Below are 23363 nucleotides of genomic sequence, written 5' to 3' on the forward strand. Positions count from 1 at the left end.
TGGCCACACCCACAGCATATGGCTCCTGGACCAAGGATTAAATCCTAGCTGCAGCTGCGACCTACACCACAGAGGTGGCAAAGCCAGATATTTTAACCCACTGCACCAGGCCTGGGATCAAACCTGTGCCTAAGCAGCAACCCAAGACACTGCAGTCAGATTCTTAACCAATTGCACTGCAGTAGGAATTCCTAATCCTATCTCCCTAAACATGGTCCTCTGTCAGCATTCTCTGTCTATATAGTGCCAGTACCAAGATATTCAAGCTTAAAACTAGGATTCATCCTTGGCTAGCCTCCTCACTCATCTTCCTTTTTCTATCCTTCCACATTCTCCACATTAATCCCAAGCTAATTCTTGCATGTTTTTTAAAAAACACTACATGATTTTTCATATCTCTGCTTAAAATGGCTGATTTATTTGCACTTAGCATACAGGTCTAAATCTAACATTTAGATTTAGTAAATACAGGTTTACTAACACACATGATGAAAGATGCTACCACTTCCAACCACACCAGTTTTATCTGACATCATGACACTCTTGATTTTTCCGAGTTTTAGCCTTATTGGCCATCTTCCTTGAATGCCCCATGTTCCTCCTGACACAGGGCCTTTGCACACGATGTTCCTTGCATCTGGTTCTTTGCTTAGATATAACTACTTCTTTTAATTCAAATTGCTCAGGTGTTATATCCTCCAGCACGAATTAGGTGTTCTATATTGCGCTTTTCTCTGTTGTACTATATGTGAATCACTCGTTCATGCGCTTTTATCCCCACCAGAATAAGAACCATTTGGAAAGCTCTTTGTATCTTTGTATCCTTAGCATGAAGCACAATATCTGCCATCTGGTGAATTTTTTATAATTGAATTGCAAATAAATAGGTCATTTATATCAAGAAAAATAAATTATCAGTGATAAAAACAAATCTATACTTCTAAGATACACTAGAAAATAGGTATGATTTTTAAGAAAAATATTTTCCAAAGAGATTTTATAAAAATAATCAAATTTTCTTACTTTTTTTGTTTTTCCCATTGCCTTCAGGATAGAAATATTTAAGTCTTCAAGTGCTGCTAGTACATTCTCATACTCGCCCAAGTGCTGAGAAAAATATTCTGAAATGTGAAAATATTGAAATTTTTCAATGCAATAAATGTTTGTATTTAGGTAATGTTAGAATATCAACTGATGATTTACTCAATAAATAAGTAAAACAAATAGAGGAAACTGAACATTTTTCAAATAAGACTAACACTAAAGCATCAATATACTTTCAAATAATTAAACTATATGTTATTCTTTCTTCTAGGAGGCATTTTAGAAAGGCATGCTTTGTTTAAGGTTAGGAATTGAATAAAACACAAGGCACCCCCTGCAAGTACCTATTCTTGTAACAATGTAATTTTTTTTACCCAATTTGGATAGAAGAAAACACATTTTAACACGTTTTTCAGTTTATTGGAATAAATGCTACATTGGATGTTACAATTAAAATTACAGGCATGGAATATATGCTGATCCCAAACTAGTACTTTGAAACATAATAGAGATAAATGCAAAATCTTGTATTTGTACCGAAGAAACTGGACACACACAGTCTGCACAGGGATGCTACTATATAACACTCCACTTCAAATGCACAATACATAACTGTTTCTCCTAAGTTCAAAGAGAAGTTCAATTTAAGTAAAATTAAAGGGCAGAAGAACTGCTCCCAATTAAAAGAGCAAAAGAAAACACTGAAATAACAAATAATTAGAGATAATCAGTCTACCAGACACTGTGTGCAAAAGTTGGCAATAAAAGTGCTAACTAAATAGGAGTTCCCATTGTGGTACAGTGGGTTAAGAATCTGCAGTGGCTCAGGTCACTGCAGAGGTGTGAGTTTGATCCCCAGCCCAGCACAGATTGTTAAAGGATCTGGTATTGCTGCAGCTATGGCATAGGTCACAGCTGTGGCTTGGATTTGATACCTGGTCCAAGAAGTTCCCTGTACCATGGGTGTAGCCATAATAAAAAAAAAATGCTAACTGAATAAAGAAAGAGCACTTTTTAAGAGTAAACACAAATCTTTTTAACATGGACTCAAAAACATGCAGCCTGCCAAGACTGAGTTAAGAAGATATAGACAATTTGAACAGACTGATCACTAGAAGTAAAACAGAATCTGTAAGTTAAAAAACAAAAACCAAAAAACAAAACACACCTCCTTGCAAACAAAAGCCTAGGATCTGATAGCTTCACTGGGGAATTGTACCAAACATATAAAGGAGAATTTATGCCTATCCTTCTCAAACGAGTACAAAAAATTGAAGAGGAGGGAATATTTCCAAATTCATTCTACAACATTACCATTAACCTGATACAAAAATCAAACAAAGAATTATAAACAATACCAAAAGACCAATATCTTTGATGAATATAGATGTAAAAATTATCAACAAAATATTAGCAACCCAAATCCAACATTATGGAAAAGGATGACACACCATGATCAAGTGGGATTTATTTCAGTGTCACAAGGATATTTCAACATATGTAAATCAGGAGTTCCCATCTGGCACAGTGGAAACAAATCTGACTAGGAACCATGAGGTTGCAGGTTTGAACCCTGGCCTTACTCAGTGGGTTAAGGATCTGGCATTGCCATGAGCTGTCGTGTAGGTCACATATGCAGCTCAAAACTGTCATTACTGTGGTTGTGGTGTAGGCTGGCAGCTGTAGCTCCGATTTGACCCCTAGCCAGGAACCTCCATATGCTGTGGGTGTGGCCCTAAAAAAGCAAAAAAAAAAAAAACAAAAAAAACCCAAAACATGCAAATCAGTGTGATGCACCACATTAACAAAGGAAAAACATGATTATTTCAACAGACACAGAAAAAGCATGACAAAATTCAACATCCATTCATGATAAAGACTCTCATCAAAGCAGATGGTACAGAGAGAACATATCTCAAGACAATTTAGGCCATTTATGACAAATTCACAGCCAACATTATACTCAGTAGTGAAATATGAAAGCCTTCCCCTCAAATTCAGGAATAAGACAAGGATTCCCATTCTAAATGCTTCTATTTAACATAGTATTGTAAATTTTAGCCACCACAATCAGACAGGAAAAACAAATAAAAGGCATTCAGATTGGAAGGGAAGAGGTAAAACTGTTACTACTTGCAGATGACATGATATTCTACATAGAGAACCCTAAAGTCTTCACACCAAAACTGATAAGAACTAATAAATGAATTCATCAAGGTAGCAGGTTAAAAAATTAATATAAAGAAATCTATTGTGTTTCTATACACTAATAGTGAACTATAAGAAAGAGAAAAATTTTGAACCTATTTAAAATTCCATTAAAAGGAGTTCCCTCTGTGGCACAGTGGGTTAAGGATCTGGTGTTGTCATAGCTGCGGTGCAGGTTGCAGCCAGGGCTTGGGTTCAATCCCTGGCCTGGGAACTTCCATATGCCACTGATGTGGCCAAAAAAATTGCATTAAAAAAACCTTAAGATAAATTTAACCAAGGAGGTAAAATACCTACACTCCAAAAAAGATAAAACATTCACGAAGTAAACTGATGACAATTGAAGAAATCAAAAGGTATGCCATGCTCTTAGATGAGAAGAATTAATATTGTAAAAATGGCCATACCACCCAAAGAAATCTTCTGATTTAATGTAATGCCTACCAAAATACCCAGGTCATTTTTCACAGAACTAGAACAAATAACCTTAAAATTTATATGAAACCATAAAAACACCCCAAATTACCAAGCAGTCATATGAAAAAGGAACAAAGCTGAAAGTATAACCCTCCAAAACTTCAGACTATACAAAAAAGCTATAGTGTTCAAAACAGTGAGGTACTGTCATAAAAACAGAAACATAGATCAATACAGAACAGAGAGCCCAGAATAATCTCATGCACCTATTGTCAATTAATCTACAACAAAGGAGGCAAGAATACAATGGAGAATAAAGTCTCTTCAACAAGTGGTGCTGGGAAAACTAGGAAGCTACATGTAAAACGATGAAATTAGAACATTTACTCACACCACATAAAAAATAAACTCAAAATGGTTTAAAAGCCTAAATGTAAGGCATGAAACCATAAAACTCCTAGAAGAGAACACAGGAGAAACACACTTTGACATAAATCATGGCAGTATGCCAACTACAGCATTTGGAGTGGATAAGCAATGAGATCCTGCTGTATAGTACAGGGAATTATATCCAATCACTTGTGATGGAATGTGATGGAGGATGATGTGAGAAAAAGAATGTATATATATGCGTAACTGGATCACTTTACTATACTGCAGAAATTGACACAACATTGTAAATCAACTACAATAAAAATTTTATTAAAAATATTTTCTTGGTTCAGTTTTCTAAAATAAGAGTAATAAAAGCAAAAATAAACTAATGAGACCTAATTAAACTTGAAAGCTTTTACACAGCGAAGGAATCCATCAACAAAACAAAAAGGCAGCCTATGGAATGGGAGAAAGTATTTGCAAATGATGCAATTGACAAGGAGTTAATATCCAAAATATGTAAATAGCTCGTATGACTCAGTATCAAGAAAATGAAAATCCAATAAAAAATAAGTGAAGATATGAATAAACCTTTTTTCCAAAGAAGACATAACAGATGTCTATCAGGTAAATGAAAAGATGGTCAACCTTGCTAATTATTAGAGAAATGCAAATTAAAACCACTATGAGGTTTTATATATATATATCACATCTTTTTAAGCCAACAAAAGAATAATCTTTTCCAGAATAATCTCATGCACCTATTGTCAATTAATCTACACAAAGGAGGCAAGAATACAGTTGAGGAGAAACAGTCTCTTCAACAAGTATATACACACATACCTATATACAGTGGTATAGTACTCAGCCATAAAAAAGAATGAAATACTGCCATCTGCAATAATGTGGATGGAACCAGAGAATATTATACTTAAATAAGATAGGTAAAAAAATAAAAATACTATATGATATCATTTACATATGGAATCTAAAAAATAATACAAACGAATCTATATGCAAAACAGAAACAGACTTACAGACATAGAAAACAAAGTTGTGGTTACTACCAAAGGAGAAGAGAAGTGGGAAGGGACAAAATAGGTTTATGGGATTAACAGATGCAAACTACTACCTATAAAATAGATTAAGCAACAACAATATAGTGTATAGGAGAGGGATTTATACCCATTATCTTGTAATAACCTATCATGGAATATAATCTGCAAAAATACTGAATTGCTATGCTATATATCTTAAACTAACACAATATTATAAATCAACTATACTTCAACAAAAAACATAAATAAATACATATTTTAATTCACATATATTTGGCTTAAACAGTAAAGGTCCCTGGAAAGAATATAAGTTGTCTTTCCACTTTGAAATCAAACCTATGTATTCATGTGCTGATAGAACACATGAGAAGACAAGGATTAGAGGTCTTAGAGGAGACACCTATCTAGCCTGCCCTCCTACTTTCCTTCCTTTCTTTCTTTCTTTCTTCCTTCCTTCCTTTCTTCCTTTCCTTTCCTTTTTCTTTCCTTTCCTTTCTTTTCCTTTCCTTCCTTCCTTCCTTCCTTCCTTCCTTCCTTCCTTCCTTCCTTCCTTCCTTCCTTCCTTCCTTCCTTCCTTCCTTCCTTCATTTGTTCCTCTCACCTTTCCAAGTACTTAGGAAAAAACAATCACTCCCCAAGCAATATCACTTGGGAAATCACTCTGAGAAGAGATAATTACAACATCAAAGCTCTGAATAGAGAGTTTAAGTTGTGAATAAGTATGAGAGTTATCTTGATGTGGTACAGTTCAGTGTTATTCAAACTGTTTTTATAAGTTACACACTGAGGGACATACGCCAGGGCAAGTAGGCTCCAATTAACTCAAAGAGAGAAGTTAGGTGAAAAAGTCAGAGACATTTAACATAGATAAAAAGAGATAATTCCATCTCTCCTTTATCATAATGTGGGTTCATTTACTCAAACCAAGACTTAATGCACATATTTAGTGCCTGTTATATATACTAGGAACTTGGAATACAAAGATGAAAAAACAGAGACTATTTTAAGGAGCATACAGTCTGGTAGGGGAAATAAATACTCCAACAAATAACTGCCCTACACATGATCACTGTTCATGACAAGGATCAATAGCATTTACAGAGCAGATACATGAGGAATAGAATGCCCAAGCATTCAATACAGAGCAAAGAATGCCCAAGCTCACCTGAGTAAATCAGAAAGAGCTTCATAGAGGAGATACCAGTAAAGTCTGAATTAACAGATATGTGAGAATCTGTTGGATAATCAGAAGAAGGGTAAACAAAGACATGGAAACATATATCTTGTTAGCAGGAATATGTGTAGTTTATCATTGCTAGGATATAAAGGATAGGATTGGGAGATATTTAAGGATAAGAGACAGCAAGGAAGCAGTATGCTACAAATCATGATGAGAGAGGAAACTCAATGTGTTGGAAATTCCTTGCTATGTGCTCTAAATTTTATCCCTAAGTCTAGGTAAGTGTTTTCAACCATCTGCATTGGATACTCTAGAGAATTCCCTAGAGCTTCACGGCTCAAACTTTGTCCTATGGAGCGACAGCATCAGCATCACCTAGGAACTTGTAGAGCACAGTATCTCAAATCCACTTCAGATCTATTGAGTCAGAATTTGCATTTTAATAATCCCCCAGATGAGCTGTAAGTACATTTAAGTCTGGAGTACTTATTAGAAATGAATATTATTCATAAAGTCTCATCTATTAAATCAGAAAATTTGGGGTGAGGCCCAGGTTTAAGCAATTTTTGTAAGTTCACTAGGAGATTATTAGGCAGATTAAATGTGAAGAGTGTTATGAGCAATGGGAAGCCTTGGAACAGTTTTAAAAAGGAGAATGACATACTCAAATTTTTCTATTAAAAAGATCTGAATACACTTGGAAGGTTTGGAGAATATTGGTGATATACCTCAGGAGAGACAAGAGTAGTGTCGACTGCCAGGAGTAATTTAGTCATAGTAAAAGGACCACAGGTCATACCAAAGCTATGAGGTAGAAGTGGGAATTTCAGCAGTAAATCTGCATACCCCAAAATATAGCAAAGTCAGTGATGGCTTTGGAAATGGCTAAGCTTGGACTAAGGTTTTATTCCTGTTATTATGACTCATGTTCCTTAATTGAATCATGCTACCAATGTGAGCTGAGCAAATGTGTTTAGCATTAGGGAGAAAGAAAAGTTCAGAACAAATGTTTATTCCTTAAAACCCTTGTCCATTTTAAGTAGGATAACTTCCAGGAGAAAAGACCTATTTTTTTTTTTTTATTTTCCCACTGTACAGCAAGGGGGTCAGGTTATCCTTACATGTATACATTACAATTACATTTTTCCCCCAGCCTTTCTTCTGTTGCAACATGAGTATCTAGACAAAGTTCTCAATGCTATTCAGCAGGATCTCCTTGTAAATTATTCTAAGTTGTGTCTGATAAGCCCAAGCTCCCGATCCCTCCCACTCCCTCCCCCTCCCATCAGGCAGCCACAAGTCTCTTCTCCAAGTCCATGATTTTCTTTTCTGAGGAGATGTTCATTTGTGCTGGATATTAGATTCCAGTTATAAGTGATATCATATGGTATTTGTCTTTGTCTTTCTGGCTCATTTCACTCAGTATGAGATTCTCTAGTTCCATCCATGTTGCTGCAATTGAAGCCCACATGTTTTTTTGGTGAAGGTCATGTAGAGGATGTGACCACAGATTGACCTACAAAACTACACCCAGAAAATTGGAGGTGCCTCATATCCTCTCCTGCCCTTGAAATGTATGCTTCTTCACCCTTCCCGCAGTGGGAGCCATTTTCAAGGACACAATCTTCAGAGAGCAGTCTGGATGGTGTAGGTGACTGAATCCAATTAAGGACTCTATATAAACTTTTAAGATTCTTGTGGGAGGGTGCAGAGATCTACTTGTTTTGTAGCTGCCCACATCTAGCCTTATATGCAAATTTCCCTGTCTATTAAATCTGCCACTAACAATTTGGAATGCTCTGCCTCTTTCTCTGGTCTCCCTGTGCCCTCCGTGTACAAGGGCCAATTTGAAAGCCAATAGGATTCCATGGGCAAGAGCTAAATACGATTGTATAGTACATATGGAAATGTGTGAGGAAAAATTCACCTCAATAAATAAAGAATCTTCCAAAAGAGTCTGGGCATTGAGTAGAATGAAAGAATAGAGAAAGAGTTATAATTAGATGTATTTAATAAATTATCTGTCAGAAAGCAAATCATCTTCTGATGGATATTTAATGCCAACCAAAGGTTAATTTCTCCTTTCCTTACTGTACGTGATTAGAGGTGTCACATCACCAAATTACAGTTTTCTATTCTGCATCTCAGTCTTACAGGTTGTTGAGTTTTCAAGTCTGGCCCAGGAATTCCAGGTCAGAACAAGAGAACCTGTAGCTGCCACAAAGGCCATACTGGGAACTAATCTCACAAAGCATTTTCATGAGTTTAGATGAGTCCCTAAATATAGGTACAAGATATGTACCTTGCTATAACTTCCCAAGTAATATACTAGATAGGAAAGAAAACAGCAGATGACAGAGAAAGAGAGAGTTTGTATATCCATGCTCCGAATAAAGGCATCAGTTGGAAACCTAAACATGAGTTATTTTGAGGGGATACATATCAGTGTCACACAAGCTATTTTACAATTCTTTTTGGTGATTTTATAAATGTGCCAAGTACATCTGGCCATAGCTCTAACAGCATGGAATAGAGACTTTTGATTTTCTAGCACCCAGACTTGGCAGGGACAGGTTCATCAGCACTTCCCAGGCTCTGGCAATGCAAGGTCATGCTCCTCTATGTCTGACTAGGTGTGTCTGGGGCACAGCTACTTAAAGGAACTTTGCGTATGAGGCTTACAAAATGTTTATAGGAATTTCCTTCACCTTCAGTTTTATAGATCTTATTTATAGACTTTATCTAACTTTCAAAATAACAATATTTTGTAGGTAAAAACTAACTAGATGAGAACTTAGACTATTGAATATATTCAACCTTGCTCATGAAGCTTTCTTATAAAAGATGCTTTCAGATCAAGCACTGTAGCTATGTGAACTTTCATTGCAATCATTCGTCACCTGTCTATAAATATCTCAAAATACTCAGCTGCCAAGTTCAAGAACTGCAAAACAGTTCAGTAAAAATGAGTAAGAGCATAAAGTTATAAGCTGGGTAAGAGCAGGAAAACAATGATTTTGCTCCCAGTAGATTTTAGATCACAGCTAAAAATGGCACAAACAGAAAATCAAAGACTCAGTGTTAGAGTTCAAACACAGTTACCTAATTAAAATCAAGTTATGCATTGACTAACAGGAATAGGTTATAGCCTAAAGCTTCTACTTAGGAAAGTGAGTAATATTGACTTGCCTATACACTGCTTGTGGGCATGCACATCAGAAGAACCTGACCAAGTAATTATACTTTTGGGAATCTATCTTACAGAAAAACTTGTACGAGAGTGCCAAGAGAATACAAACAAGCATATTTACTTCAGTACTGTTTGTTCCAGTGGAAAGCTGGAAACAACCTGAAAGCCTACAAAAAGGGACTTGGTTGAAAAAATTAAGGTAAATGAGGCATTATAAAGCTTTTAGTTTTATTTTATTTTATGCTATTTAGGGCTATACCCACAGTATATGGAAGTTCCCAGGCTAGGCATCAAATTGGAGCTACAGCTGTCCGCCTACACCACAGCCACAGCAACGCTGGATCCATGACCCACTGAGCAAGGCCAGGGATTGAACCTGCATCCTCATGGATACTGGTTGGATTCATTACCACTGCACCACAAAGGGAACTCCACTATGGAGTTTTTTAAATAAAATGAGGTAGAACAGTGTGCACTTGTACTGATCATACAGTATGATCTCATTGTTGGAAAAAATAAACACATACATATCAAAGTCAGTATATGTGTAAAACATCTGGAAGGATATATTCCAAGCAGTTAGGAAATTAGTAGCAGGGGAAAAAAGAGGCGAGTGAGACAGACTTTGGCATTTTATCTTACACTCCTACACAATTCTATGTTGCTAAATTTTAAAAAATAAAGTTACTTTCATAATTAAAATAAGTAATACATATTTATATATACATTATTTTAATATATTTTTGAATTTTAGATCCACAATTTAGTCACTGACAAACTGAATAAAAGCAACAGAAAGTTTTAGAAGCCTGGACCTTTTAATCAGCTTCTACCAAAGAGAACATGAAATCTATTTTCCATGCCATTTGCTCCTTCCATGCACAAGGAAGAATTTGTGCTGGGTGTGAGTCAACATATCTCACTTGCTAGCACTGAAAAATTTGGTTTTGCTTAGAATCTATTTTGACTCCCACCAGTGAGGAGGTCAGCTGAGACTGAGGAGGAACTTTAGAATACTGGAGGAGAAAACAGCCATTGTTTTGATGCAGTTAAAATGGCAACAATCTTCCACAAATGGTCACTGCTACAGCAAGGTCAGTGCTATGGCAACCATATGCCAGTGTCAACAAGTGTCAGGAACTAAAAATCTGGCCTAATAGATCAGACTAAAACAGAGAACTGGAGCTGACTACATGGGAAAAAACTGGGGTTAGTCACACAGAGACAGCCTAGAGGGACTAGAGTTTAGGGCAACCACATTTGAGGGCATAAGCTGAGGTAACCCAGTCGAGCCTAAAGGCTAGGCACCATTGTTTGGGGGTGCTGGAGGGAAGGGGCAGGATCCACCATACAACCTTATTCCCTGCATGCTCTAAGGCTTCAGGACACTGCCTGCTTCAGCTCTGGGAGCCATCTAGCATCAGTGACTGCCTAGCAACAAATGGGAAGCAGTCACACCCTTAGGGCCACTGAGAACTCAGAGCAGGCAGAGTTACTGTTGGGGGGAATAACACAATCTTCTTGGCTCCTGCAAGTGGCTCACACACTAGCAGTGGCCATTTAGCACCAAAAGAACTGTGAGAGTGTGTCTGGCACATGTTCCCTGAAGGTGACACAAACTGCCCGACTGGGAAAAGCACAAGCTCTGCAGCGGCTTGTGCTAGTGGTGCCCATTTGGCACCAAAAGAGCTGCAAGGGGGCTGCTGGTGCATATTTCCTGCAGAGCCACAAATTGCTCTACCAGGAAAAGCACCAGCTCTGTACCTCCTGCCAGTGGTCCTGTGGGGGTCCATGCCAGTGGTGCTCCATCCATGCCAAGGCAGCTGTGGGAGGCCCACTGGCCTACATTATGATCTGTGGTAGCAACAGAGAGCACTCCCGCCAGTAGCCAGGTGGGAGGGAGGACTACCAGAAGTACATGTCCTGCAGCTACAGAAAGAGCCTTTTAGCAACAGTTAGGGACCAACGCCCACCCTTGTGGCTACAGAGAGATATCCCTAGGGTGCGCATATAAGGAGAGTGACTACAGAGTGACACCTTCCTCTACAGCTACAGAGAGCAGTCCCAAGAGCTTCCCTGGCAAAAGGAGGAACTTCAGGAGCAGCTGCTGGCATTGCCAGCTACAGGAAATAGTTCTGAGAACCACGTGGTAGCAGGAGGGGTTGCAGGAGCCACTGCTGCCCCCACATAATACAAAAGCAATCCTGTGAACTGCGAATCACTGTCACCTTCCTTGAGGACTCCATCCATAGCAGCCACCCAGCCCCAGGAGAGGGGCTTCTTTTTCTAAGTAGAAAAGGAAAAGTGTGTGATAGTGCTACTCCCATCACATGCTCTAAGTACACATGAACCAGTACCACCCCTGAGAACTTCAGGACTGGGCATCTGCTGCTGCATCTATATACCTGCTGTCAGGAGGACAATACACAGAAAGGTAGATATTATGAGATGACAAAGAAGTAGCTTTCAGGAACAAGAAAAAAACACACAAAAACAGCTAAATGATGAGATAGCCACTCTACCTGAAAAAGAATTCAGTGATGATAGTAAAGGTGGTCCAATATATTGGGAAAAAACTGGAGACACAGATCAAGATGTTAAAAGAAAAGTTTAATAAAGAGCTAGAGGATTTAAAGGGCAAGCAAACTAAAATGAATAGCACAATATCTGAAATGAAAAATACACTAGAAGGAATCAAATGCAGGATAACAGAGGCAGAACGAATAGGAGAGATAGAAAACAGACTGGTGGAAATCACTGCCACATAAAAGAACCAAGAATAAAAAGAACTGAAAAGAGAGTCTAAGAGACCTTTTGGACAATGTTAAATATACCAACATTTGTATCATAGGGGTTCCAGAAGGAGAAGAGAGAGAGACGGGGCCAGAGAAAATATCTGAAGAGACTATAGCTGAAAATTTCCCTAATATGGGAAAGGAAACACTCAAGTACAGGAAGAACAGCATGTAGCATATAGAATAAACCCAAGAAGGAACATGCCAAGACACATTTTAATGAATTTGACCAAAATTAAAAACAAGCTGTGGAAGCATAGAGAATCCCATATAGGATAAACTCAAGGAGGAACACAGTGAAAACATACTAATCAAGCTGACAAGAATTAAATACAAAGAAAAAGATATTAAAAGCCACAAGGGAAAAGCAACAAATAACTCACAAGGGAGCCCCCATCATGATGAAAGCTGATTTTTCAGCAGAATCTCTACAAGCCAGAAGGGAGTGGAAAGCTATAATTGAGGTGATGAAGAGGAGGAACCTAGAACCTAGAATACTCTACACAACAATGCTTGCATTCAGATTTGATGGACAGATCAAAAGCTTTTCAGACGAGAAAATGCTAAGAGAATTCATCACCTCCAAATCAGCTCTACATCTATTACTAAAGGAATTTTTTTCTAAGCAGAAAAGGAAAAGCCAAAAATATAAACAAGAATATTACAGATGAAAAAGCTCACTGGTAAAGGCAAAGGTAATATAAAACTAGGAAATCACCCATTGACAATTATGATATAAAAACTAGCTAGCATGAGAGGAGAGATAAATGCAGAATACTGAAAATACATTTGAAATTAAGAAACCAGCAACCTTAAACAATTCTGCACTAAAGACTATAAGAAAACTGTTAGAGATCATCAACAAAATTGGTAAAGCTGCAGGATACAAAATTAATATGTAGAAATTGATTGCATTTCTATATATTGACAATGTAATATAAGAAAGAGAGATTAGGGAAACCATCCCATTTACTATCACATCAAAAAGAATAAAATACCTAGGAATTAACTTATCTAAAGAGCCAAAAGACTTGTACTCTGAAAACTGTGACATTTATTAAAGAAATTGAAGAGAACACAGATGGGAAGATATACCATGTTCTTGGATTGGAAGAATCAATATTATCAAAATGACTATACTGCCCAAAGTAATCTACAGATTTAATGCAATCCCAATCAAGTTACCAAGGAACTAGAAGTTCCCACAGAACTAGAAGAAAAAAAATTTAATTTGTATTGAAACACAAAAGACTCTAGATGTCCAAAGCAATATTGAAAAGAAAAAAAACAGAACTGGAGAAATCAGGCTCCCTGACTTCAGACTATACTACAAAGCTACAGTCATCAAAAAAGTATGGTACTGAAAAAAACATAGAAATATAGATCAATGGAACAGGATAGAAAGCCCAGAAATAAACCCAAGCACCTATGGTCAACTAATCTATGACAAAGTAGGCAAGAACATACAGCAGAGGAAAGACAATCTCTTCAATAACTGGTGCTGGGAAAACTGGACCACTACATGTGAAGAGAATGAAATCAGAATATTCTCTAGCACTACACATAAAAATAAACTCAAAACAAGTTAAAGACCTAAATGTAAGGCCAGATACTATGAAACTCTTAGAGGAAAACATAGGCAGAACACTTCTTACATAAATCACAGCAACATCTTGTTTGTTCTACCTACTAGAATAAAGACAATAAAGATATAAATAAACCAATGGGACCTAATTAAACTCAAAAGCTTTGCACAGCAAAGGAAACCATGAAAAAATGAAAGACAGGGAGTTCCTGTTGTGGCATAACAGAAATGAAGCTGACTGGTATCCATGAGGATGCAGGTTTGATCCCTGGCCTTTCTCAGTGTGTCAGGGATCTGGCATTTCCATGAGCTGTTGTATAGGTCACAGATGCAGCTAGGATCCCACATTGTTGTAACTGTGGTGTAGCCCAACAGCTGTAGCTCTAATTTAACCCCTAGCCTAAGAACTTCCATATGCCATGGGTGCGACCCTAAAAAGCAAAAAAAAAAAAAAAAAAAGATGAAAAGATAACCCAAAGAATGTGAGAAAATATTTGCAAACAATGCAACTGACAAAGGCTTAATCTAAATATACAAACAACTCAGCAACAAAAAACCAAACAACCCAATGGAAAAATTGGCAGAAGACCTAAGCAGACATTTCTCCAGAGAAGACATACAGATGGGCAGCAGACACATGAAAAAATGCTCAACATCACTGATTTATTAAAGAAATGCAAATCAAAACTACAGTGAGCTATCACCTCACACCAGTCAGAATGGTCATATTTAACAAGTCAACAAATAACTAATGCTGGAGAGAACATGAAGAAAAGGGAATCCTCCTTCACTGTTGGTGGGAATGTTAATTGGTACAACCACTATGGAAAACAGTATGGCGGTTCCTCAGAAAACTAAATACAGAACTACCATATGATCCAGCAATCCCATTCATGGGCATATATCTGGATAAAACATTCATTCAAAAAGATGCATGCACCCCTAGGTTCTTTGCAGCACTATTCACAATAGCCAAGACATGGAAAAAACCTAAATATCCAATGACAGATGAATGGATTAAGAGGATGTGGTATATATATATACACACACAATGGAATACTATTAAGCCATAAAAAGGACAAAATAATGCCATTTGCAGCAACATGGATGGAACTAGAGATTCGCATACTAAGTTAAGTAAGTCAGAAAGAGAAAGACATACCATGTGATATTACTTACATGTAGAATCTAAAATATGGTGTGAGGGTTTGTTCTTATCTATAAAACAGAAACATATCATGGACATGGTGATCATACTTGTGTTTGCTGGGGGGAGAGGGGAGGGAGAGAAGGGGATGGACAGGGATTTTGGTGTTGGTAGATGGATACTACTAACATTTAGAACAGATGGGTAATGGGATCCTACTATACAGCACAGGGTACTGTGCACAGTCTCTTGGGTTAGAACATGATTGGAGATAGTATGAAAAAAAGAATGTGTGTATGTATATTTATAGCTTGGCTGTTTCAATGTACAGCAGAAATTGAAGGAACATTGTAAATCACTATACTTTTTTTAAAATTTTATTTTCCCACTGTACAGCAAGGGGATCAAGTTATCCCTACATGTATATATATTTTTTTCCCCACCCTTTGTTCTGTTGCAACATGAGTATCTAGACAGAGTTCTCAATGCTACTCAGCAGGATCTCCTTGTAAATCTATTCTAAGTTGTGTCTGATAAGCCCAAGCTCCCGATCGCTCCCACTCCCTCCCTCTCCCATCAGGCAGCCACAAGTCTATTTTCCAAGTCCATGATTTTCTTTTCTGTGGAGATGTTCATTTGTGCTGGATATTAGATTCCAGTTATAAGTGATATCATATGGTGTTTGTCTTTGTCTTTCTGGCTCATTTCACTCAGGAGGAGATTCTCTAGTTCCATCCATGTTGCTGCAAATGGCATTATGTCATTCTTTTTATGGCTGAGTAGTATTCCATTGTGTATATATACCACATCTTCCTCATCCAATCGTCTGTCAATGGACATTTGAGTTGTTTCCATGTCCTGACTATTATGAATAGGGCTGCAATGAACATGCGGGTGCATGTGTCTCTTTTAAGTAGAGTTTAGTCTGTATATATGCCCAAGAGTGGGATTGTGGGGTCATATGGAAGTTCTATGGATAGATTTCTAAGGTATCTCCAAACTGTTCTCCATAGTGGCTATACCAGTTTACATTCCCACCAACAGTGCAGGAGGGTTCCCTTTTCTCCACAGCCCCTCCAGCATTTGTTATTTGTGGATTTATTTTTTTTTTGTTTTTTGTGTGTTTTTTTTTGTCTTTTTGCTATTTCTTGGGCTGCTCCCACGGCATATGGAGGTTCCCAGGCTAGGGGTCAAATCGGAGCTGCAGCCACTGGCCTACACCAGAGTCACAGCAACGTGGGATCCGAGCCGCGTCTGCAACCTACACCACAGCTCACGGCAATGCCGGATCGTTAACCCACTGAGCAAGGGCAGGGACCGAACCCGCAACCTCATGGTTCCTAGTCTGATTCGTTAACCACTGCGCCAGGACGGGAACTCCTGTTATTTGTGGATTTATTAATGGTAGCCATTCTGACTGGTGTGAGGTGGTATCCCATGGTTGTTTTGATTTGCATTTCTCTTATAATCAGTGATGTTGAGCATTTTTTCATGTGTTTGCTGGCCATCTGTATATCTTCCTTGGAGAATAGTTTATTCAGGTCTTTTGCCCATTTTTCCATTGATTGATTGGCTTTTTTGCTGTTGGGTTGTATAAGTTATTTATATATTCTAGAGATTAAGCCCTTGTCCGTTTCATCATTTGAAACTGTTTTCTCCCATTCTGAAAGTTGTCTTTTTGTTTTCTTTTGGGTTTCCTTTGCTGTGCAAAAGCTTTTCAGTTTGATGAGGTCCCATGGGTTTATTTTTGCTCTAATTTCTATTGCTTTGGGAGACTGACCTGAGAAAATATTCATGAGGTTGATGTCAGAGTGTTTTGCCTGTTTTCTTCTAGGAGTTTGATGGTGTCCTGTCTTATGTTTATGTCTTTCAGCCATTTTGAGTTTATTTTTGTGCATGGTGTGAGGGTATGTTCTAATTTCATTGCTTTGCATGCAGCTGTCCAGGTTTCCCAGCAATGCTTGCTGAAAAGGCTTTCTTTTTCCCATATTATATGCTCTTGCCTCCCTTGTCAAAGATTAATTGACTATAGATGTCAGGGTTTATTTCCAGGTTCTCTATTCTGTTCCATTGGTCTGTCTGTCTGTTTTGATACCAGTACCATGCTGTTTTGATGACTGTGGCTTTGTAGTATTTCTTGAAGTCTGGGAGAGTTATGCCTCCTGCTTGGTTTTTGTTTCTCAGGATTGCTTTGGCAATTCTTGGTCTTTTGTGGTTCCATATAAATTTTTGGATTGTTTGTTCTAGTTCTGTAAAATATGTCATGGGTAATTTGATAGGGATTGCATTGAATTTGTAGATTGCTTTGGGTAGTATGGCCATTTTTACAATATTGTAAATCAACTATACTTTAATAAAAATATTTAAAAAGAGATTGAGGAGGCAATTTATTATAGAAGAGTAAAAAAGGAATCCATTTTGATTAGAAAATATTATATTCACAAAAAATAAAATTCACTCTGGAAATTAAAATGCATGTTCTTGAAGAGAAGGGGAGGATTGTAACACACAATTAGGGATACAATCACTATGTTTAAAAATATATAGCAATTCTGTTGAATTAACCCCCACCAACTAGTTCCCTAAATAAAACTATGGGAACAAAGCAGAGTCAAACTTTAAAAAAAATAAAATAAATAAAGAGTAGGTTCTTAATCTAGTTTTATTATTATAGAAGACAAATTTTTCATAACAAATAATAAATTTCAAAAATATTTGCATTTCATATTTCTAGCCTCTGATTCTGTTTCCACCCACAAAAATGGAGAAAATAAATGAAAAGTCCATTAAATCAGAAATTTGTGAAGACTTCTTTCCCTACTGAATCACTTGTTTTGCAAGCAACATTCTAGAATGGATTTGGCAGGTATGGAACAAGTTGTTTTTAAATGTCAAGGGGTCAGGTTTGCAAAACAATTACAAAAGGCTCTGCACAATATATTTGAAGAGAATAATGAAGTTCTATTAAACACTAGTTTAAGAATATACTCAAGCTGGTGGAGAATTTGCTCTCGTGAAACTGATTGTACTAACTATAATCAATATTGTCCTCCTGTGAACACATAAGGCCCAACTCCTTCCTCAGTGAAATACATACTTCAGTAACGCATGGATAAAGGTAAATTCCTTGAGATATTTTACTGTATTCCAGACCTTCTAAACTATGACGTTTCTTTCAGGGTATATAGAAATATATGACAGTATATTTTTTATTCTAAAGCAAGTAATGAGATTGATTGGCTTTAAAAAAACTTACCACATAGTTCTTCTGTGTCAAGATTGCTGAAAAGATAAAAAAAAGTATTATTACTTTGGTAATATTTAATTTTAAGTATTTGAATACAGTTATCCCTTAATGTATACTGTCCTATTAATAGATGATATGTAGTTATAGTATTTCTCTCACATTCTATATTGTTTGCTCATATATTAATAATGATTATCAGATTTTATCCTTGAACAAATAATTCTTGGCATTTGGGTGTCATGAATTACTTATTCATGTCATGCTGGGGGAAGACTGCATAATTTTGAGAATGTAAGCTCTGAGCTAGTACACTTGAGTTCAAATATTAACTCCACCGCTTAACATCTACACCCTGAGTACTTTGCATCTATGTGTCTCAGTTCCTCAGTTCCTCTTGGAACTTCCTCAGTTCCAAGATGGGAGTAATAATTTCTATTTCATAGGAATGTCATAGGATTTAAAGGGGTTAATAAGTATAAAGCAGTTAAAAGAGTAACTGGCACAAATTAAACACTTAATGTTAGCTGTCATATTTCTGACTTGACATAACAGCTAGAACTTCCATATCTAAATTCAACTTTTGGGCTAAGTTTGATTCTGTGCTCATTTCAAATTATTTGTAATATATAATGAAGCGTTACATTGTTTAATATTTATATATAAACAATCGAAATTTGTTATCATTACGAATATAACTGCAAAAGAGCCAGATGAACTGTTAGGTGATCTGATACATTACTACCAGAAGAATAATGGTACCAAAAAGATATGGTACAGAAATTCCACAATGGTCCAATATCAGGTACTAAATAAATATCACGTATTTACATCATAATTCAAAGGAGAAAAACCTTCATGTTAACAAATACTAAATGGGAATTTAATAAAATTCATCTTTCATTCCTATTTTTTAAAGTTTAAATAAGAATACAAGTAAATCCCGCTTGGGTTATGGGATGGAAATACTGTGAAATTGGATTGTCATGATCATTATACAACTACAGATGTGATAAATTCATTTGAGTAATAAAAAAATCAGAAAAAAAAAGAATACAAGTAAACCTCTTAAAGATGAAGACTACCAAAAATCAACTGCAAACATCAGTTAACTGAAAATCTTTGACTACATACAGATGATATATATCAAAACTCAATGTAAATAAACTTTATAATTCAGTCCTCCTTTAAGTAGCCATCAGGGTTGACAGAAGGGACACTGGTGTAAGCATTTCAAACAACCAGTTATTTTGCCAGTTACATCCACAAATTTGTCATGTAATTTTAAACTCAGGATTTTATCCTAACATGCTAAATATTTGATCTTAGGTAAATGATATCTCCATATTATAGGAAATATTTTTGTAAAGTAGTATTTGCCTTCAGATAGAATATGTAAAATCTTCTGCAATAGTTTTGGTGTGGGCTCCTGTTCATTCATCTATTTATCCCATAAACATACACTTTATATGTCAGGCATTGTTTTGGCTGCCATGGCTAATTAGGCTGCATTAGATAATGAGCTGAATATAGCATATCACTAGTCTCTAGTAGCTCAATTTAGAGGTAGGCTCATGCAAAAAAACAATTAAAATGTAATAAAATATTTGGTAAGAGCGGAAATTGGCTAACTTGCAAAAGTTACCAGGGATTACATAAAAGAGGATATACTTGTGGACTAACTCTCAAAGGTTAAATAAAAGTGAAAAAGACAGACAAAGGAAGAAAATTCTAGTTAGAGAAATGCTATTTGCAACAAAAATTAGAAGTGTGAAGAGTATTTTACTAAATTTCTAAATGACTGAGTAGTTTATAGCTGAAACATAAGGTCAGACTGAAATCAGACTGAAAAATGAAAAGCCTCATTCTAAGAAATTTCTACTTTATCTTTGCTAACTTGGATCAAAGAAGAATTTAAAAGTGAGTGATATGATTATATTTACACTTTCCAAAGGTTCTGACAGATGGATTAAGATGGAACAGAAAGAGAGTTTAAACAAGGACCTACTGTGTAATGTAGGGAAGTTTACTTGATATTCTGTAATAACCTACAGGGTGGAGAATGGATGTATGTATCTGTATAATGGATCCACTTTGCAGTAAACATGACATTAATACAACATTGTAAATCCAACATTTGTAAATTTTTTTAAAAAGAAAGATTTTTTTTAAAAAAAAGGACTAGACCAGTTTAGAAGTTATTATTATGGTGTGGGAAAGAATGGGACAAACAGTATGCAGTACTATCCACAGGAGTGGCAATAGGAAATACATTTTTATTTTCTGGAAAAATGTATTTCATTTATTTTCACTCAGTTTTACTGAGATATAACTGACATACAGCACTGTATAAGGTGTACAGCATAATAATTTCACTTAAATGCATCAAGACATGATTATCATAATACATTTAGTGAACATCCATTATCTCATGGATACAAATTTTAAAATTAAACAAAATTTCTGTGTGATAAAAATTCTTAGAATTTAATCTCTTAACTTTCATATTAACACACAGAAGTGTTAATTATACTCATCATGTTGTATATTACATCCCTAGTACTTAAATACCTTATAACAAAAAGTTTGTACCTTTTGACTGACTTCCTCAATTCTCCCTCCCCTTCTAGTAACCACAACTACCTGTCTCTAGTAACCACAACATCCGGTCTCTAGTAAGCATAAAACTGGTCTCTGAGATTGTTTGTTTCTTTGGGTAGTATACTTGACCTACAGCTCTGTTAGTTCCTGTTACACAACATAGTAATTTGGTACTTCTAAACAGTTAGAAATGATCACCACCATAAGTCCAGTTAATACCTGTCACCATGAAAGATACTGCACGCATAATGATTATATCCCCCATGCTATACATTTCATACCCATGACATTAACTTTACAACTGGAAGTTTGTACCTTTTAATCCCCCTTACTATTTATTTTCTTCACCCACTCTCTCCCTTCTGGCAACTACCTGTTTGTTCTCTTGTATCTATAACTCTGTTTCTGTATTATTATATTTCTTCATTTGTTTTGCTTCTTAGATTCCACATATAAATGAAATCATACAATCTTTGTCTTTATCTGCTTGCTTAGTTCACATAGGATAATACTCTCCAGGTCACATTATTGCAAAAGGCAAGTTTTCATCATGTTTTTTATGGCTGAGCAATAATTTATGGTAGTGTATATACATACACATGTATATGTATATATGTATATACATATATCACATTTTTTATCCATTCATCTATCTATAGGTACTCAGGTTGCTTCCATATCCTCCCTATTATAAATAAATATATAAATAATGGAGATAGGGCTGCTTATATCTATTCTAATTGGTGATTTCATTTTCTTCAGATAAATATCCAGGAGTGGAATTGCTGGATTTTTAACTTTTGAGGAATTGTATTCTACAGTAGCTGTACCAGTTTATATTTCCACAAATAATGCATGAGGGTACTCTTTTCTCCACATCCTCACTTACACATGTTATTTGTTGTATTTTTGATAATAACCATTCTGACATGTGTAAAGTGCTGTCTCACAATGAGAAATGATTTGCATTTCCTTGATGATTTGATGTTGACCATTTTTCATATGTATTATGGCCATCTGTATGTCTTCCTTGAAAAAGAAATGTCTATTAAGATCCACTGCCTGTTTTTTAATCAGGCTGTTTTCTCTTCTTATGTTGAGTTTATGAGTTTTTATATATTTTGGAATATTAACCCCTTATCAGATATGTCACTTGCAAATATCTTCTTCCATTCAGTCGGTTGTTTTTTCATTTTATTGATAGTTTGCTTCATGGTGCAAAAATTTTTTAGTTTGATGTAGTCCCATTTATTTTTGCTTTTGTTTGCCTTGCCTGAGGATAAGATCCAAAAAAATATTACTAAGATTGCTGTCAAAGAGCATACTGTCTGTGTTTTCTTTGGGAGTTTTATGGTTTCAGGGCTTACAGATAAATCTTTAATCCATTTCGAATTTACTTTTTTGTAAAGGGTAAGAGAGTAGTCTAGTTTGATTATTTTGTGTGTAGCTGTCCAATTTTCTGAATACCATGTGTAGAAGAAGATATCTTTTCCCCACTGTATATTCTGTATATTATTATGTACTTCATCATAGATTACCTTACCATATAAGTGTAGGTCCATTTCTAGCCTCTCTCTTCTGTACCATTGATTATGTGTCTGTTTTTGTGCCAGTATCATATTGTTTTGATTACTGAGGCTTTGTAGTATAGTTTCAAATCACAGAGCATGATACCTCCAGCTTTGTACTTTCTCAAGATTATTTTGGCTGCTCAGGCCTTTTGTATTTCCTTGCCATTTTAGGATTATTTCCTAAGTTCAGTGGTAGTTTGAAATTCCATTGGTAGTTTGAAAAGGGTTCTATCAAATCTGTAGATATACCTGGGTAATATGGTAATTTCTTTTCTTTTCTTTTCTTTTCTTTTCTTTTCTTTTCTTTTCTTTTCTTTTCGGTCTTTTTAGGGCCACACCCATGTCATATGGAAGTTCCCAGGCTAGGGGTCAAACAGAACGGTAGCTGCTAGCCTATATATACCACAGCCTCAGCAAAGTGGGATCCAAGCCACATCTGCAACCTACACTGCAGCTCACACCAACGCTGAACCCACTGACTGGGGCCAGGGATCGAACATGCATCTTCATGGATACTAGTCAGGTTCATTACTGCTGACCCACAATGGGAACTCCTGTTACGGGAATTTTAACAACAGTAACTCTTACAATCCATAAACATATCTTTCCATCCATTTGTGTTGTCATCAATTTCTTTCAGTCAGTGTCATAATTTCCCAAGTACAGGTCTTTTAACTACTTAGTTAAATTTATTTGAAGGTTTTTTATTCTTCTTAATATGATTTTAAATGGGATTATTTTCTTAATTGCTCCTTCTGATAATTAATATATATAAATGCAACAGATTTCTTTTTTTTTCTTTTTACAGCTGGCATATGGAAGTTCCTAGGCTAAGGGTGGAATTGAAGCTGTTAGTTGCAGGCATGTATTACAACCAAAGCAACACCAGATCTGAGCTGCATCTGTGACTTACACTGAAACTTGTGGCAATGTTGGCTCCTTAATCAC

General features: G+C 36.2%; 1 protein-coding gene across 1 annotated transcript in view; it reads right to left on the reverse strand.

Annotated features, from left to right (window-relative positions):
* NECAB1 (N-terminal EF-hand calcium binding protein 1) overlaps window positions 1-23363 on the reverse strand; it is a 233566-nt gene that overhangs the window by 127695 nt on the left and 82508 nt on the right. The window contains exons 4-5 of the mRNA XM_047782941.1: window positions 18256-18281; window positions 1024-1121 (exon numbers count right to left, since the gene is read on the reverse strand). Of these exons, the coding sequence (XP_047638897.1) occupies window positions 1024-1121; window positions 18256-18281 (124 nt within the window). The remainder of the gene's footprint in view (window positions 1-1023; window positions 1122-18255; window positions 18282-23363) is intronic.

This window comes from Phacochoerus africanus, chromosome 6 (genome assembly GCF_016906955.1).
Source record: "Phacochoerus africanus isolate WHEZ1 chromosome 6, ROS_Pafr_v1, whole genome shotgun sequence".
In the NCBI taxonomy this organism is placed as follows: domain Eukaryota; kingdom Metazoa; phylum Chordata; class Mammalia; order Artiodactyla; family Suidae; genus Phacochoerus; species Phacochoerus africanus.